The 17,674-nt window shown below is 35.2% G+C and overlaps 1 protein-coding gene across 1 annotated transcript in view; it reads right to left on the minus strand.

Moving 5' to 3' along the window:
- Positions 1-395: 395 nt before the first annotated feature.
- Il1rapl2 (interleukin 1 receptor accessory protein like 2) overlaps positions 396-17,674 on the minus strand; it is a 1,069,701-nt gene continuing 1,052,422 nt past the window's right edge. The window contains exons 10-11 of the mRNA XM_021725228.3: positions 14,936-15,106; positions 396-3,771 (exon numbers count right to left, since the gene is read on the minus strand). Coding sequence (XP_021580903.2) covers positions 3,074-3,771; positions 14,936-15,106 — 869 coding nt within the window. The 3' untranslated portion in view covers positions 396-3,073. The remainder of the gene's footprint in view (positions 3,772-14,935; positions 15,107-17,674) is intronic.

Raw genomic sequence — 17,674 nt, forward strand, 5'->3', positions numbered from 1 at the left:
TATATGCCCTTCAAATACCATGTGAGTGGAGAAATCTCTTTCCCTTTCTTGCCAAAATATTCTTTCTCACACTTGCCATTTTCCCACCTGTTGCAAAAGTAATCCTTAGGATACAAATCATTTCCCTCTCCTTTTGAACTCTTTTATAAATTTCTCTTTCATAACTGAACTCTTTGTTTTTACCTCGAATTGCCCCCTGCTTCCCCCTTTAAGCCCCACAATATTAACCATCCACCCTCAACCAAAATATCTACCTTTCAAACCATGCAACCAGGTTGAAGCCTTACCAGAAGCCTGAAAGTTTCTCTGTGTTCATATTTTTGAATGAGTGTTTGAAAACAGAACAGATTTGGATCTAATTCAATTAAGGCTTAGAGGCAGTGAAGAAAGACATCTTTTCAGGGAACATCCAGATACATTTCAAAGTCTCCATGGTTAGATTGGAGCCCATACATTTTCAAAACTGCCAGATTTCATATTTTGCAAAATGAAACCCATGTTTACATTGTCCATCTCCTTGAGCATTGTTTGTTCTCAGTGCAGTTTTCTTTTGCTATGTATTCATTGAGTTTATGCATTTCTCATTTGTGCCATCTTTTATGATGTTTTCAGGGTGTTTCCCCTTAAAAAGTCAGTTTTTAAATGTGTGTTTACACAATCACATAACAATAAATTCGTTATAATTGTCTTAGAACTAGTTGTACAAAGGGTCTTCATAGATTTCCAAAATCCATTTCAGTGAAATGCTGAAAAGAAAAATAAATTTCCTCACTGTAGAAGCAACTGGAAGAATACATTATGTTCTAGACTAAATACTTATTATACCCTTATAGGTTTTATCTTTCAAAAATCTCATATGAAAATTAAATTTTGAATTGCCATCTAGAAATAAATTTTTATAGATAGAGTACACATTAGTTCCTGAAAATGGTAGAAAAGGTTTCTTGTCAAGTTCCCCAGCACAAGTGTGAATGCTCTGTTTTTGAGTACCTACTAGTAGTGAAAGGATACATTGTGGCCAGCCAACTCAAATTGCTACCCACGTTTAATCATTGTAAATAAAGGAAGCAGAGAGACCCATGTTATATTTTCAGAACTGGCATGCTCAATACAGAACTATTAGTTTAAAAATACCACTGAACATTCTATTTGAATTAATCTAGATTTCTGTGAAAAATAAAATAGTAAAAAGTACAATTGGCCACTTAAACATGTACTACTCATTTCATGCAGATTATTAATTTGGTAATTACACATTGCATTAAAGAACAAATAGAGTAAATGCAACTTTGTAACATTTGGAAAACAGTTCAGAATTGATAAATTTTCATTTTGAAATACCTATAGTTTTTACAGAAGCAAAATCTCCTTTCTCAGTGGAGAAAAATACATCTATGAAACACCTACATGTGTTGAACTGGACTTTTCAAAGGAACAACTAAATATCCCACTGTGAAGTGAACATGTATAACTGCTAAGCTTTCACATACTGTTGGTGCATAATACATTTTCTGAACAGCTGGATATAGAAAGCAAGAAACAAACAAGTAGGTTAAATGAAACTCATGTATCACAGGGAATCAGTAATGGAAAGAGGTTGAGAGAAATCATAAAAGCATATTATCTAATGTTTTCTTATACATTGATGTTCACAATTACAAGGCCTAGGCAAATTCTTGATTTTTACATATTGTATACATTTGCCCTTTTTATGTTTATCCAAGAGCTTGATTTATGAACCATTTGCAAAATGCCCCAATCAAACATGATAAAGAATTAACCACCACAGGCATCTAGGTGGAGAGTACACCAAATCTGACTAATTGGAAAGCATACAAAGTAGTAATCCACAATAGATACTAAAACAGGGGCACATTACTTACAGCAAATATGGAATAGATTATTCACAGATATTTTGGGGTATGGTGCAGTCACAGTCACTGTATGAGTATAGACAAGTTTAGTCTATCAAATATACTCTTAGAAGCACCGGGAATAGAGAGATACAGTGTACATATAGAACAGTCTATTTCACAACCACTTGGCAGATGAGAATCTCTGCAATTGCTGCTCTACCATTAGTAAGCTCAAATCATTTAGCACTTCATCTGTGAATATTATTTATTTTCAATTGCTGACACTTGCAGTCAATTCATATTTAAATTCAAACTCCAATGATGCTGAAAATCAAGTAAGAAAATGCCAACATCTTCATAAAGCTTATAGCAGGTCAAGAGAGCCTTTGGAAAAAAAGTCTAAATGTAAATTTTTTAAAAAACAATAAAAGGTGTACTTCAAGATGTGTTTTCAAAGTTGAAAAACTTTTGAAATAAGCCAGAAAGCCGTAAGTGTTGTTCAAAATTATCCTAAAAACTCACACCCTGTCTATTCATTTGCTTAAGAAATGCACATTGTTTATCTACCTACCAGTTTGCCTACAGAAGATATGCTTGCCTAACAAAACTAAAAGCTGTTATTATAAGGTGTTGATTTAGTCTACAGAAGTTGTCCGTGATGTTGGAAAAGTTTTACATGTTTCAATCATGTTGTTTTTTTTTTCTCAACTGATCTTCCTTTACAAACAGTCTTCCAATTGGAGTTATTCAACAAAATTTTCTTTATAATTCCTGATTTTTCAGTTACTCTATAAAAAGTTATCTTTTCCCCTTAAACTTAGTTCAGAGTTTTCAAATTCACTTAGTCTTTAAGTTTTCCTTATTTCAAATACCATGTAAATGCTGAAATATTCATAAATATGGGGGAGATAGCTCACCTAATAAGGTTGCAGTCCATGTGGAATAATAAAACCTACTTGAAAACAACAAAGTTTTAAAATTTTTTTTAGGAAGAAATTAAAACTATACATTGGAACAAGTTGACACACTACAAAAGCAAGTCTTTCCTTCCCCCCATTAGTCAGGAAATATAAACAAAAATATTTGAGTATAAAAGTGATTTCTGTGCCTTTTTATTCACTTTTTCAGCACCTCAATGTTCTTAGGTGTACTTTATGCTTGGTACAGCAGAAATTCTGTATGCTCAGATAGCTGTTTGGAGGATTTCCTATTTTTCACTACCAAATATCGCTGGTGAAGCTAAGTTCTTTGGATGATAAAGGTAGCAGGGTATTGTTTCTAGGAAATTCCTGGGTGTCTTTCAGAGTGTTATTAAGGGGTAACTGTCCATTGAGTAGTGTCAGCGGCAAGTTACAGTAAGTATGGTGGTTGTCTAAGGAAGGTACTGGCAAGGTGGTGGTTGGCATCTCATGTTTATAGCCTCTGCAACAGTGCCTCATTTGCATTGAATCTGAATGGTGGAAATCAGGGAGATCAGCTTGAGATGATGCCAGAGTGGCAGACGTACTGGTCATGGCAATTGAGGGTATAGGCTGTAGTTCTCTGAAAAGTCCTTGTTCTGCAGAGTCCAGAACATGGCATCGAGAAAGCATTTCTTTTTTCTTGATAGGCATTTCATATATTAAATGCTTCCAAAACTTAGAATTTAATTTGCTGCTTTTGGGTCCCTTCCACTTGATCAGGGATAGAAGTTTGATGCTTCGCTTTAGGGATTCCACTTCCTGGCAATTCACCTTCCCTTTCAACTCTGTACACTCAATCAAAATCACTTTGATTTCTCCACTGACTAGCATGTTATGGAGTCTGCTTTCCAGTTCGAAAATACTCCATCCCCGTCTGAGAATATAGTCTGGAGTTAGCACGATAATAAGTCTTCTGCTTTGCTCAACACATCTTGTGAGATCTTCAATGTATGCTACAAATCACAGAAAGAGAGAAAGAGTAAAACAAAGACATTGCCAGTCTTTAAAGCACCAGGTTTTCACTCTAGTATAGCACAGATCCAGTCTGTCACTAAAGTCCATCACATTTTCTTTTCTTGTATTGCACATTCCAAAACCCCTTTCCTTAAAAAAATTAAGAAAAATTAAAAAAATACTGCATACATTCTTATTTTCTTTTGCTTTATTGTTACTTACAGTGTTCTGATAGCCAATACAAGCTCTGGCTTCTTCAGAGCTTAGGTATATTTCAGTGATTTTTATTTATTTAATCACTTAATTCAAAGCATGTTTCCAGGCTAGTACTCTAAGTGAGCAAGCAATGAACAGGTCAATAAAAATAGATTTGGAACCTTCTAAAAAATGCAAGGTTACGGTATGTTTGTAGCTGTTTTTCTTCCTGTTTTCCTCTTGTAAATTAATATTATTTTTAATTGACAAATAATAATGGTATACATGACACCTAGTTTTCATCTTCCTAACAAGTACTGGCACTATGTTTATCAAGTATTTGAGAGATAATTCTGATATAGAGATGATGAAAAAATTCTTTCTAGAATGAGCTTGTTTCTCAGAATACCTTCTGTCATTTGCAAACTTAGGTTTCCCTATTTTGTCCTTCAAACCCTTTGCTTAATTTGAACCAGCTGTTTTTTGTTCCAAAGAGGAGTGAAGGGTAAACTTGGAGATGGGAGATGGAGTGGAATTAATGGTGAAAGAGGAGAAACAATCAACTGAGAAGTAAGTTTTGCCCTGTTTTGTGGAGCAATTCTGAAAGTGAGGTGAATGTGTTATGGCTTTTTTCATGGTAGTAAAACACAATAACTCTAGATTTGTTTATCCCAAGGAATAATCCTTTTGTAATCATGTTTCCCAAAGTATTATCTGCCAAAAAGGGAAACGGACACATGTGTTAACAAATGGAGACTTGGACACAGGTGCTGCACCAGAACACTGTCTTTACTAAGCAGAGCACAAGGCCTTGTCTAATGTACAGTGCCCTCTAGCAGAAGCAGTGCTTACAGAAGCATAGCAACATTTGTCGCTGCAAATTTGTCCAAGGTTACAGACTACTTTCACATTCAGCACATAGTGTGGGGACACCAAACAGCCCAGTACAAGCCATTTGAAAGAGACACTTATTTTACAGATGCATGTTTTACAGATGATCTTTCTTTTCCAGGGTTTTATTTCCACCACTTGGCAGCAAGAAAACTTTCACAAGTGAAAATGAGCAAATTTTCTACACACCCTACAGATAAAAAAAAAAAGTTTTTTAAAGAGATACACATAAAATTGCCTATTTAACAATTTGTTGTTAGGGATGTTTAGGTTTTGACTTAATACATTTCAGGACTTTCTCATGCAGTAGATATAATGACTGTATCTGAGGGGATAAGGCAATTGTTAGGTTGGGATGGAACCTCTTAAATATTATAAGTGTTTTATTTTAGGGATTACGTATTTTGGGGAAAATCAGCAGTGGAATCTGTAAAAACAAAACAATACAAAACAAAAATAACCACACAAGTAGCAATGGGGAAGTTTATCACTGAGTAATTATCACTTAGAGAACTGGTGAAACAGAATGGAAGGAAAGGTAGAGAGTTTCAATAGAGTGGAAAAATATTATCCCACTGTATCAACAGCTCTGACTCTTCATTTTCTTCCTTTCTTTCTGCTCCCAAAAAGAAAGAAGTTATGTGGGAAGCTTCATCATTAGAAGTTGGATCTGTAAGATATAGTAAAATAAACTATCATGCATCTTTCCCATTATTCTTTTCACCTTTCCTCCAAAACAAAACAAATTCCAAAACCAGAATGATGGTATCAGTGCAGTAGTCCAAGAGGCTACAGTTTTCCCAGATGAATTATGACTTAATTGTTAATTTTATAGAAATATTCTTTACAAAATATTTTCCCAAGGGGTGACTTTGACTAGTACTCTTTCTCATTACTTTTAGCATGTAATTTAAATTAAAATATTGTTCTGTACAAACCTTGTCAGGAGTCACATCAAATACATTTCTAGGAACAGCATTATTTCTGTGTTCAAATATAATATAAATGTACTTTTTGACTATATGTTTAAAAACAAAAGCTAGCTGTGTACATGTCTCCATTAAAAAAATTTACAACCCAGGTATCTGCAGTCATAAGGGAAATTATACCTATATGTACTAATGAATTTGACTGTGATATCATGCGCTTTGGTTTTGCTAGATTCTTTTATTTTTTTGGCATGGGGAAGGGAAAAGTGTAATATATATTTTACCATGTGTACAGTTCTCCTGCTTCAGATTTTTTTTTTTATTGAACCAGAGATTGACCTCAGGGTTTCTTAACCACTGAGCCACATTCCCAGTCCTTTTTTATATTTTATTTAGAGACAGGGATTGCTGAGTTTCTTAGGGCCTCACTAAGTTGCTGAGGCTGGCTTTGAACTTGTGATCCTCCTGCCTCAGCCTCCCAAACCTCTGGGAATTCAGGCGTGCGCCACCACTCCTGGCTCAGAATCTATTCTGATATCTGACAGGTTAAGTAAAATGTAACATTTAGGGTTCTTAGGGCTTCTTACAGACTCATTAGAAATAATCTGCATTTGCCCCCAGAAAGAATGCCTGTCAGGACAGATCCCACTAAGCTCAGCTGTACAGGGTGTGGTGTTGAAGGGAACCTTGGAGAGAGGGAGTGGTCCTGTCTCCTGCATACTACACTGGCTGTGCTTATCCTGGCAAAGCCTAGTGGAGAATTGAGGCAACCATCCAGATAACTTCGGCTGAAAACCTGCTGTGGAAGAAAAAAGTTCTGAATTATCCTGGTTTGCCCTATATATACATTAATCATATGCACTGGAGTCAGTCAGTACATCAAAATTTTCCCTGGGTAGACACAGCACAAGTGTCCCAAAGAAAACACAAGCCATTTGCTTGGGCCCTGAATCTCGTGTTCCATTTCACTTGGTGAAAAACCAAGTGGAAGTTTTCAGATGTGGAGCCCACATTTCACTTCTTGGGATGGTGATCAGTGGCTGGGCAGCAACCTCAGTGTTTGAAAGCAGCTGGGGAGGTGCCTCAAAGAGCTGCCTGGCTCTAAGAAAAAGAAGGAGAGACTGTGCCTTTACTTCCATAATCTGGCTCACTCTCTGTTTTTCTCTTTTTCTTCCCCCTTTCCTCTCCCTACCTCTTTCTTTCTGCCTTTCCTTTTTCTCTCATCCTTTCCTGTCTTTTACTTTTATCTCCCCCTTTGCTTTCTTTTTGCCTCTCTCTTCTATATTCCTCTCCCTCCTTCCTCCTCGCTTCTTATGGCTTTCTTCATCTATCTTTTAATTTTGGCAAAAACAAGATCACAGCTATCATGAAAATATATGTAAATAACAGTAAGATGAAACAGCATAGTTCACCTTTTTCACTTGCTTATCTTTAGCCTTGGAGTTGTTCCTGGTGTGTATGATTAAATGCCCAAGATAATCCCCAACCCCTTAGGGCTACATGTTTGCATTTAATGACTGTGACTTGGAGCTTGATCCATTAAGGACTGTGTCCTATTTTCATATGACACATGAACTATGAACAATATTTTACATATTTAACAAGTGTTCAAAAAGATGATGATGATGATGAATAAGAATATCATGCAATTGAGACCATATGTGATCCACAAACCCTTAAATATTTATTATCTAGATCTTTACAGAGAAGGTTTGTCACCCTTGAATTAGAGACCAAGCAGAGTGGTTAGGTTTGGAAAAGTTCCAAACAAACAAAGCAGACAGGTATCAAGTTAAGACATTGCTGGTCCATAGGGTAGTCTCAGACAGGCTGTGGGTTTTTCCCTGGTAGGGCTGTGGTTTTGTGGGAGACATTTTAGAAACGTTCAGAAAATGTTCAAAAAGCTTGTTACCACAAAGAGATAATAAAGAAACGTTCTTTTGAAAAAAAAAATCCCTAAATCCACAGCACATATGAAAATCTTGCCCTGACTTGTTCAGGCAAATTTAGCTACTGAATGGCAAGGATCCCTTTAAAAGACTCCTTTTTCCACATAGAAATGTAAACTATCCCTTAAATAAAAGGTCACCAAGTCATTTCTTTGCAAATTTTGGGTTGAAATAACTTTTGATGACAGAATAGACCAAAGAAGTCTGTGTCTGATAGTCTTTGGTTTCTCTAGTCAAGTCTGTGAAACCACTGAAGATTTTCAGACATGACAATTTAATTAGATAAATAAAATATCCCCTTTAATATAGTGTTGTTGGGGTGATTAATTTGGTATAAATTAAATCTTCACATTGTAAGTGCAAATACAAAGAAACTTTTACTTCTGTCTGTGCTGAAATTTACAGAGTTGGGAAAATATTCTTGAAGAAAATACATTTTCAAGAGGCCATATTAGGGATGTGGACTTATTAGGGAAATGAAGAGAAATCATGCCAGTAGCAACAGTACTGATGGGAAATAAGGAAACTGGCTACCTAAAGCCTTATTAAAATCAAAGCAAATTTGATTTTAAAATCTCTTTCAGGAGCAGTTGTATATTTGTGAATTTCTATGGAGTCTAGCTGCTGCCTATTGACCACATGATCTCTCAAATTAATAAATTAGTTTCTTATAAATTATTTGTGGGTTAACACTTCCACTTATATCAGGGCTATTTAGTATCAAGAGTGTATAGCATAGTTTCTATAAATAAGTTAAAAGATAAATATTTAGTCTCTAGACAAAGGCATAATATATTACTTTAATAGATTCAAATATAGTGGTTTGATATACTTAAACTCGTAGCTATGTACTGAAGCTGTTATGTAAAAAATACACATCACTGCTACAAGACAGAATTCATCAAGGCAGATGAAACTACTAATTTTGGGGAAACATTAGCTAATTGATAGCTCTCAATAATGATGATTATAAAACCTACAGAGTGATATATTGATTTAAAATCAGCCTTATATATAGGTTTCCCCTATACAAAAGTATTTTTCAACACTATATAGTTAGGAAGAAATATTAGACTTTTATTATACCTACAGGCTTATAGTGAGATACTTTACAATATAGTCTCACTGGAAGTAGTATTTGGATTTGATAAGAAATTTAGTCTGTTTACTTTTCTGAGCATATTGGAGTAGAGTTCCTTCTCTCTTCACTCAAACATGAAGCGGGTGGTAGACACATCTAATTTTATTCCATGTGAGTAAATTTCACACAATGTGTTAAATTTTCATGGTTGTGCATGTCACTGCTGCCTCACACTTTTTAGGTCACAGACATTAGATTCCCTGGAAAAGGATTTTATTACTCCCAAAGGACAACTTATTTGAATGGTATCCAATCTGTTCAGCTATTAGAGAAACTATTGGCAATGAATACTTACAGATCCATGTACAAAAATGTTTTTTGCATGCCTCACTTCAGAAGTGACTAGGGATCATCTGACACCAGATGTATTCTCCAGTCATTTGTCATTTCATTGTCAGCACAATCGCATGGCTAATACTAAGCAGTAGAGAACTGAGGATTAGACTAGGGAGGAGAGTTTAGCAAATGCAGGAGCATAATCAAACATTATATTTTTCCCTTAAATTGTTGAAAAATCATATGATTCTTGAGTGAGAGAAATTTATGGGAAATTGAGCATGAAAAAAAATGAAAAGACACTTTGATACTTGGGGCCAAATTTATAGGTATAATTTCAATAGACATGATTGATTAACCTTATGCATGATAATATTTTTAGTTCACTAGCATCTTTCTCTGGTGCAATCATGCATGGATACTCACATAAGATTCTCATAGTCTTCCTATGAATAGGAGAACATATTGAGGTAAAATCATTTGAAGGAATTTTTCCTTAAGTTTACTTACACATTTATAGTTTTGCTTAAAGCTTTAGCCAGAACAGACTTGAATTGTTATTATTAATAAATAGTGACATGTACTTTTAAGTACCTTACTTTCTTTCTCATAAAGCCTTGGCAGGATTGTTTTATTTATTTATTTATTTTTTTTGCCTACTTTTAGTCTTAGAATGCTATTTTCCCCATCTGCCCAGTGGCCCTCAATCTGATTCAATAACATTTTATATTTTTATGTTTTTAATCTCTACAGAAACACTGAGATAAGATGGGCCCCACAGCATAAATAGTACTCATCCAAAAATGTCCCCAATCTCAGGATCTCACTTGCACAGCTGGCTTCTGTTGGTCACATGTCAGCTTCAGAGCACATCTGTTCATTCCTCAAGGATCCACTAGGCCCCATGAACACAATGTGCTCTGTGTAGAGTACTTTACACCACAAAACCCAGCAGCTGCAGGGGTGAGAAAATCTCTACTTCTCAAGTTTGTGTCTCTAGGCAGTTTGAGTAGGGTGTTTTCTATCTGGCTTCCTTTTGGTTGCCTGTCACTTCTGACATTCTGATGCCTATTGGCAACAAAGTTGCTTTTACTATTCCCAGGGACAGATGTTTCTAGTCTGGGAAGAAACAGACCAAAATTTTACTGGAAAGTAAGAATTCTTGCCACATTTAGGCACCCAACCTGAGAAAACATAAGGAAGATCCTAGCTACAGGCTCAAGAATGGAAAGGTAATCACTGCCAGGAAAATAATGTCCAGACATGAACAGTTAGTCTCAGCATTTAGGAAAAAAAATATTTGCATCAAATCTCCCCATCTCTGCTGTAGAGAACAACAAACAACATTTTCCTGGTAGGGCATGTGGGAAAGGTACAGATATATTCAGTTCATTTTCAGAAGTGATGCCTTTGTTCCTAAGCTTTCTAAGAAGTCAAGAAAAAGAGAGTGTAAGTGTTTCAAGTACTTTTGAAACTGTGTGTGCATTGGAAAGGGTATGTGTTGACAAAGTTCGGTTGGAACACCATAAGAGTGCACAAAAGAAACTGTAGGTCCATGAAATTGAAGACATTAAATATAAGTGAGTTTGTGTCATATACTTTGTTAATTTAATTCATAGAAATTCATTGTCATGAATGATTAATGATCTTATGAAGTCTGCTTTTATGGTCCTCAAAGGCCTCATTGCTAGTTTCTGGAGGAAGGAGTAGTCTTAGGTCAACATGTTTTAAATGAGATGTGAGGGACAAACATAGCTTATAATATCGTAACTAGCTTTTTTTTTCCACAGGAATGTGTCTATATTTATATAGCATAACCTGTTAACTCTGTACCAATGGCTGCAAATACAGACCACAGAAGCTTCTTTAATAACACACATAACACCAAGTCCAAAATGTTCTACTCTGTCATTCATGTGTAAATCAAGTATATTATTCATATACTTCATCGACTTCCTGAATGCGTGCTAAAAATGCCAAGGAAAAACTCATTAATCGTGACATGGTGACTGCTCAGCTAGCTCTGAAATGTTGATGGAAAAGAAAAATTGTCAAAGGGCCTTTTTAAGAACCTCTGCAGGTTACACTCGCAAATCGGAATTCAGAGAACATGAATTTCCTCGTGCAGGAAGGAAGGATTAAAATCAAACACCCTCCAGTGGTTGCATCTAAAAACTGCATATTTGTCCCAATGGCTTACTTTAAAAAATTTAAAATAAAGTCTTCCTGTGCACCATTGAATATCCAAGATGCAAGTGCAAGTCCCTGCTTAGGCTGATGGGTGTACACAATCTCAAAAGTATTAAAATGATTTCTATAGACTATAAAATCTCTGCTCATCCTAATGCCATTGCCTTGGGCATCTTACGTGGAAATATTTTAAATGCCTAGGTAAGCTACGTGACTATCTCCTGTTATCTTTCATGCAGTATGTTATAATCCATAACAAAATCTTGAAACTTTGAGCTACGAAATTTTATGGTTTGTGCAGGCCTTTACCCCCATGGTCAAGGAGAACTTTCAGAATATGGTTCACCAAATCAACCAATGAATTTCAATCAACCTAGCCACACGACCTGTTGATTCAATTAAGTACAAAATATTCTACATGCTATTGGCTAAACTGATACACTGAGCTGATTCAATTAATTTGTCAAGTCATCATAATGGAGCTATAAGAGGGCATTTCTTTGGAATGCATTTCTCATATTTTCATGTTCTCCCAGTCTTGTTCTCACTCTCATGCATTATCTGCTTCATTATACACAAAGCAAGGGTCATCTACTGAGTATCAGATAAAGTGGATCAATCACCTATAAGGAATATTCTTAGGTCAACATGTTTTAAAGCTATGGTTGTCCTTTTCAGATGTGCAGAATGATGAAACATTCTTTTCCAGTTCAGAAGGACAATCACTAATGTTGAAATGTTCGGATCTAAAGACTGACATTTTAAAAAATTATTTATAGGCGTTGATTAAGAGTGCCAATTGTGCCAACAATTGTGGAACATACAAAGGCAGAAAATTTAGTACCATACTGAGTTCTACTAAAAATGATCTGACATATAATCCATTTTGGTGATGATATTACCATAATATAATTTAGGACACTATTACTCTAAAATAGATTCGGAAGAATTTCTGTTTCACAAGGTGTTTTTGCCAAAACATATATATATATATATATATATATATATATATATGTGTGTGTGTGTGTGTGTGTGTGTGTGTGTTAGGTCAAGAACTAGTATAAGAATATTTTAAATTTTTCATCAATGATTGACCAATATCTTCTAGGTATTACCTTTTTTAAAAAATTGGCAATTTTCGGAACAGAGCCCAGGAGCTCACACATGCTAGTTTATATTCCAGCCCACTAGGCATTTTTTTCTAATATCAAAAAAAGAAAAAAATATACATATATATGGCATATGTATGTAGATGACACTTGCTTTGTGTATAATGAAGCAGATACCATATGAAGATGTGAGAAAGTCATGTGTTTGTGTTAGCCTATTCTAATGATTGATATTATTCTTATGAATTACCCACAATTTTTTTTCTTTCAGTAAAATGCTGCTTTTAACTTTCACATTCACCTTGTTAAAGGAAATGCCTTTCAAATACTGTTACGCACAAATGTAAGCCCTTCATTATTTCATACTTGTTACTACCTTTTGTCTTAAAACAACACTGTTCAAACAAAATCAAAACCAAATCTTTTGTTATGTAACAGTAAAATATGAAGATAAATGAGATTCAGCACCTATTTATTGTCATATAATAATATTGCTGATTAAACAAGACATAAATAGATGGAAAGCTGCTGCATAAAGTTGTAAAACAAAACAAAATAGAAGTACAAAATTTACAGTCAAACAAGTAATTATGCACCATAAAATATTGGACTGGAGAGATTATTATGTACCCTTCACTGAGGCAGTGATATGAAGAAGGATAAATAGGATTTAAATAGACCTAGAAGACTAACATGAACAAAAGCAATGAAGGGATACACAATGTATTAAAAGACACAGTTTGACTGGAGTTGAAGATATGAGTAGAGAACATGGTAGAAGAAAAATTTAGGAGATAAATCTGGGCTGGTAGCAGAGTGAAATTTATTATTTAGGAAATAGTAAACAATTAGTTTATTGAACTGGGGTTGTGGCATGATCATGGATGTTCACATGATATTAATGGGGCCAGATGGATGGCAGGAAACATAAGTAAAGAGAGATAATCAACATTGTAGGAGTGATTAGTTTTTGTACTTGAGTTGTTGGTACTGAGAATTCAAAGGATGAAAGTGGCACAGGATTTGGGAGGAAGATAGAAGAACAAAAAGTATTGCTGAGTTATCCAGATGTTCCTTTGGGAATCAGTTAATGTAGAATGGTATTTAAAGTCATGAAAATGGGAGAAATTATCAAAAAATAGTAGAGGACCATGGGTTGAAGTGTGGGGAATCCTGATGTTTATACTTCTCACATTGCAGGAAAGAAATGAACCAGTAAATATGTTCTCTTTGTTCCTTTCCATGCACGTGTAAGTGTGAATACTAAAGTATACACACAGATATACATAGATATACATGTACCCTAAGAAAAGAGATGGACAACAAAAGCTCAGTTCTTTCCATTTGTCTCTTATCAGCTTATGACCATGGCGGACTGCTAATAATCTGAATAAATGTTATTGATGAACAGCCTGACATAGCAAAATGAGAACTAAAGTCAAACAGATCTAGGTTCTACTCCCAGCTCTATTCTTTGCTAGCTGTCTAATCTTGGACTTCTTTGAGCCTTTGATTCCTAATCTGGAGGATAAGGACCCTAAAATAAGGATTATTGCAAATATCAAGTGTAATAATGTATGTGAAATTATTTTATATACTGTCAAGTATTGAAAATACAGGCCTTTTTATTATAAATAAACACATTTATTGTGTTTAATTTATCATGTTGTCTATTATATTCACCAGATAAATCTTCTCCTCTCGAGGATATTATCAGACACATGGAAATAAGTTGTCCTTCTCTTATTTTATCTCAAGAACATTCTTAAAAGTTCTTTGAGAGTAGGAACCACGACATAGGCTTCTCTGTATTCTCATTATACTTTACCATGTATGCATTCTGAATATTAACAAGAACAAAGTACATATCTTGACTTGAAGCTAAATTTATTTTGAAAGCTCAAATGTAGCATTCAATCTGCAGCATTAGTTAAAAGTGGCATGCAAGCCTACAGTGTCCAGCACTTCATAAAAGTAATTTACATACATCATGAGAATGCTGTACCCAATATCCTCATGTACCTTTCTTAAGTGGAGTTTTCCTCATAATTCTGGGAATGAGTAACAGGGTATAATGAATAACAAGGTTGGAATGTAGATATTCAGAGTTATTAGTAAAAATGATTGGAAGAATAAGTAGCAGCACAATGACAGAAGAGCGGCTTTGGAACTGAAATGCACTGAAATGGTTTACAGTGACTTTTACAGACTTTTTAAAAGGACCATAATTTTCTCAGAACACTAACGTAATATAATTAAAAAATGCCATTAAGGCACAATTTAAAAGCCACACCTAAAACACAAGTGAGAATGCCTTTTAAAAGTTCAAATGCTCTAAAGGGGAAATACAGGTGTTAAGGAGAAATTTGAATTTTAAAAATCTATAAGAAACAACTGTCTAAATACTTGGCTCTGATGGCTTGAAGCCTCCATATAACTTTCTAAAAGTAACTATTTTAAAAACAAAAATTGAAAATACTTACTTCCACTTGGAATGAGATCCCTTTCTGGGATGAAGAGTTTGTATCCATAATGTTTTTCCAGGACATCTGGCAGTATTTCAAGAGCAAACTGCTCTTCTTCAGGATTGTCACAATCTAAAGTATCTTGATCCACTTTGGTGTAAGACAGATAGGCATCATATTCCTTGTTGTCTTAGAGAAAAAGAGAGAGTGGTAAGTATTAAAAGGTTGTTGTGGGGTTTTTTTTAGGATTAAAGGAAAAAATTATTAAAGCATAAGTAATTGAATGTACTTTTTATTCTTACTTTTTTATTGTTAACACATATTAATTGTATAAGTTAATGGATTTCATTGTGATATTTCCATATGGTTCCATGTATGGGGCCTTGATTCTTCTACCATCTTTTAGAATCTGTAACTACTAATAGGCTGAAATACACACTATAATTAAGTCACATGACACATTATAGGAAATCAAGTCAATTTCAACATAAACTAGTCATGTGATATGAACTGAAACTTTTATTTGATGGGCTACTTTTATTTAGGACAGACTAAAGGAATTATTTGTGATGTTCGATGATGTGTGTACATGATTAGTTCAGTGTTTTTGAAAGTAGGAATAAATAGACCAAAGTCATGGATTTGAACCCTTTATCTGCCAGTTGGCTTGGCTGTGCTACTTGGTCACAGACTATACCTTGTTTGTACAAATATGTGCAAGAGATCCAACAGGGGCTTGGCCGTAGAGTGTGGAAGATTGAAATAATCCAGCTTCCCTCCTGGAGACACTACTCAAAGCACATGCCATACTTCCAGTTGGTTAGTGTCGTCATCTTCATATACAAAAAGCAGTTCATTACCAAATATTAGAGACAGCAGCTGGGTTTTAGACAAATACATTGCCTGTTATTCTTGTTTAGACCATGGCCAACTAATTTGACATAAGGTCCAAAAGAAGTCTTTGTTTCAAAATATACATCCTTCCAATATTGCCAAATTAGGTTTTTCCCTTCACATATTTAGTCAGGGAGTTAACTGTGCTTTGCAAGTATATTTTTTTCCTCTTTTGCTGTATTGGATCATAGCCAGACCCTCTAAAGTAAAAATGTGCATGTATGCATGCATTATTTCCTACAAAATGTTAATGAACACAGCTATTCAAAGTATTAGTCCCCATAGGTTTAGAAGGGCTACACTGAAAAAGTTATAGTGTTATTTTCAAAATTCCCTCAGTTATAGAAAAAGATTTTTAAAAGTTAATTTAGTGAGCATAGGCTCACTGCAAACTGTAAATGAATGCTTATTAAGCCCAGTGACTTGCAAATAATCCTTTTGACAGACTGGTAAGAATTCCAAGATTGTTTCTAGAATACATCAACATTGTTCATTTAAACAGATCTGATTAGAATATAGCTAAAACATGACAAAAAGGTAATTTATAGAACGAAACAGCCACTCATGATATTAGTGATTTGATTCTACCTGCTGAATGAGATATAAACTATAGACATACAAGATACAGATATTCTATTGTAGAAGGAGTTGGGACGCCCCCCTGACTATTTAGAGATATCTGAGGTAGGATTTATGGTGTTCTAATTCTAGTCAGATTCTAGTCTTCATCACCCTAGCATGAAAAGAACTTTGGTTATCTCTGTCAAGACGGTATCTGAGACTGGGAGTAAAGTTTAACAGTCTTTAGAATGTCCCTTGCTTGCAAAAGGATTTCATAAACCTTGGCTAGATTACTTGATTGCCTAGAAGCAGATGCACATGAAAGACTGCCCTTGATAGTTGAGGAGATCATTTGGCTTACAAATTGGGCACATTCCACGGTTGTGCATAAAACTCCACTTGGAAGTGAGAATGTTCATGAGCAATGTTAATGTAAGAACCTCCTGGTAATCCTAGCACCTCTGCCCCTGTTCCAATCAAGCACAGGATGCACCTGCAGGCCCTTGACTTTCTCCAGCTATAATTACTCACCTGGGACCCAGAGCTGCCGATGATACACAGCTGGAAGAATAAAATAGGCCAAAGGACAAACAGCCCCATTCCTATGAGCAGAATATATTTCATTGTTCTTGGTGGATAGTATTACTGCCTCAAACTCCACGTCCAACAAGATCCTTGTTTGCTGTGCCTTTGATAGCCTTCCTATATGATAAACTTCCCTAAATTAAAGTGCATATTAATTCATTCAACAATGATTTGTTGAAGATGCACTATGAGCTAGCCACATGCAATGGCTACCTGACTCTATCACTCATCTAACCAGACCTTCTAGATTGTTATTCCAATGCTAGTCCTGATTATGGCTATCGCCCTCCAAATATGCCTAAATAAACTCAAAATTTCTGGTCCTATCCTTATTTACTCTGTCTGTATTCTGAATACTACAGTCCACTGCTGCAAAGACTTTTTCCTAGAAAAGTATTTCTATATTTGTGTATCCAAAATCAATTATCACAAAGAACGTGGATCCCTTTGACATGTTAACACCCAAAACATCTGGATAATAAATTTTACATAGCATTCTAGAAGCACATCACTTATTTGAGAACATTTGCTTCTCATTTCAGTCCTGTCCCTTTAAGATGAACTAAAGGTGAAGAGCTTATGGTGGTTGGCCAGAGCAGGAAGAGAGCTCTCAAAGCCACCATGTCAGATGTCCCAGAAACTCTAGGATGCCAAGTAGTGATCCAGGAATGACGCAGATGCCACAGCTTAAAAAATGCACTTCAGCTTTATGTAGAC

The sequence above is a fragment of the Ictidomys tridecemlineatus genome, chromosome X, assembly GCF_052094955.1.
Source record: "Ictidomys tridecemlineatus isolate mIctTri1 chromosome X, mIctTri1.hap1, whole genome shotgun sequence".
Classification (NCBI taxonomy): domain Eukaryota; kingdom Metazoa; phylum Chordata; class Mammalia; order Rodentia; family Sciuridae; genus Ictidomys; species Ictidomys tridecemlineatus.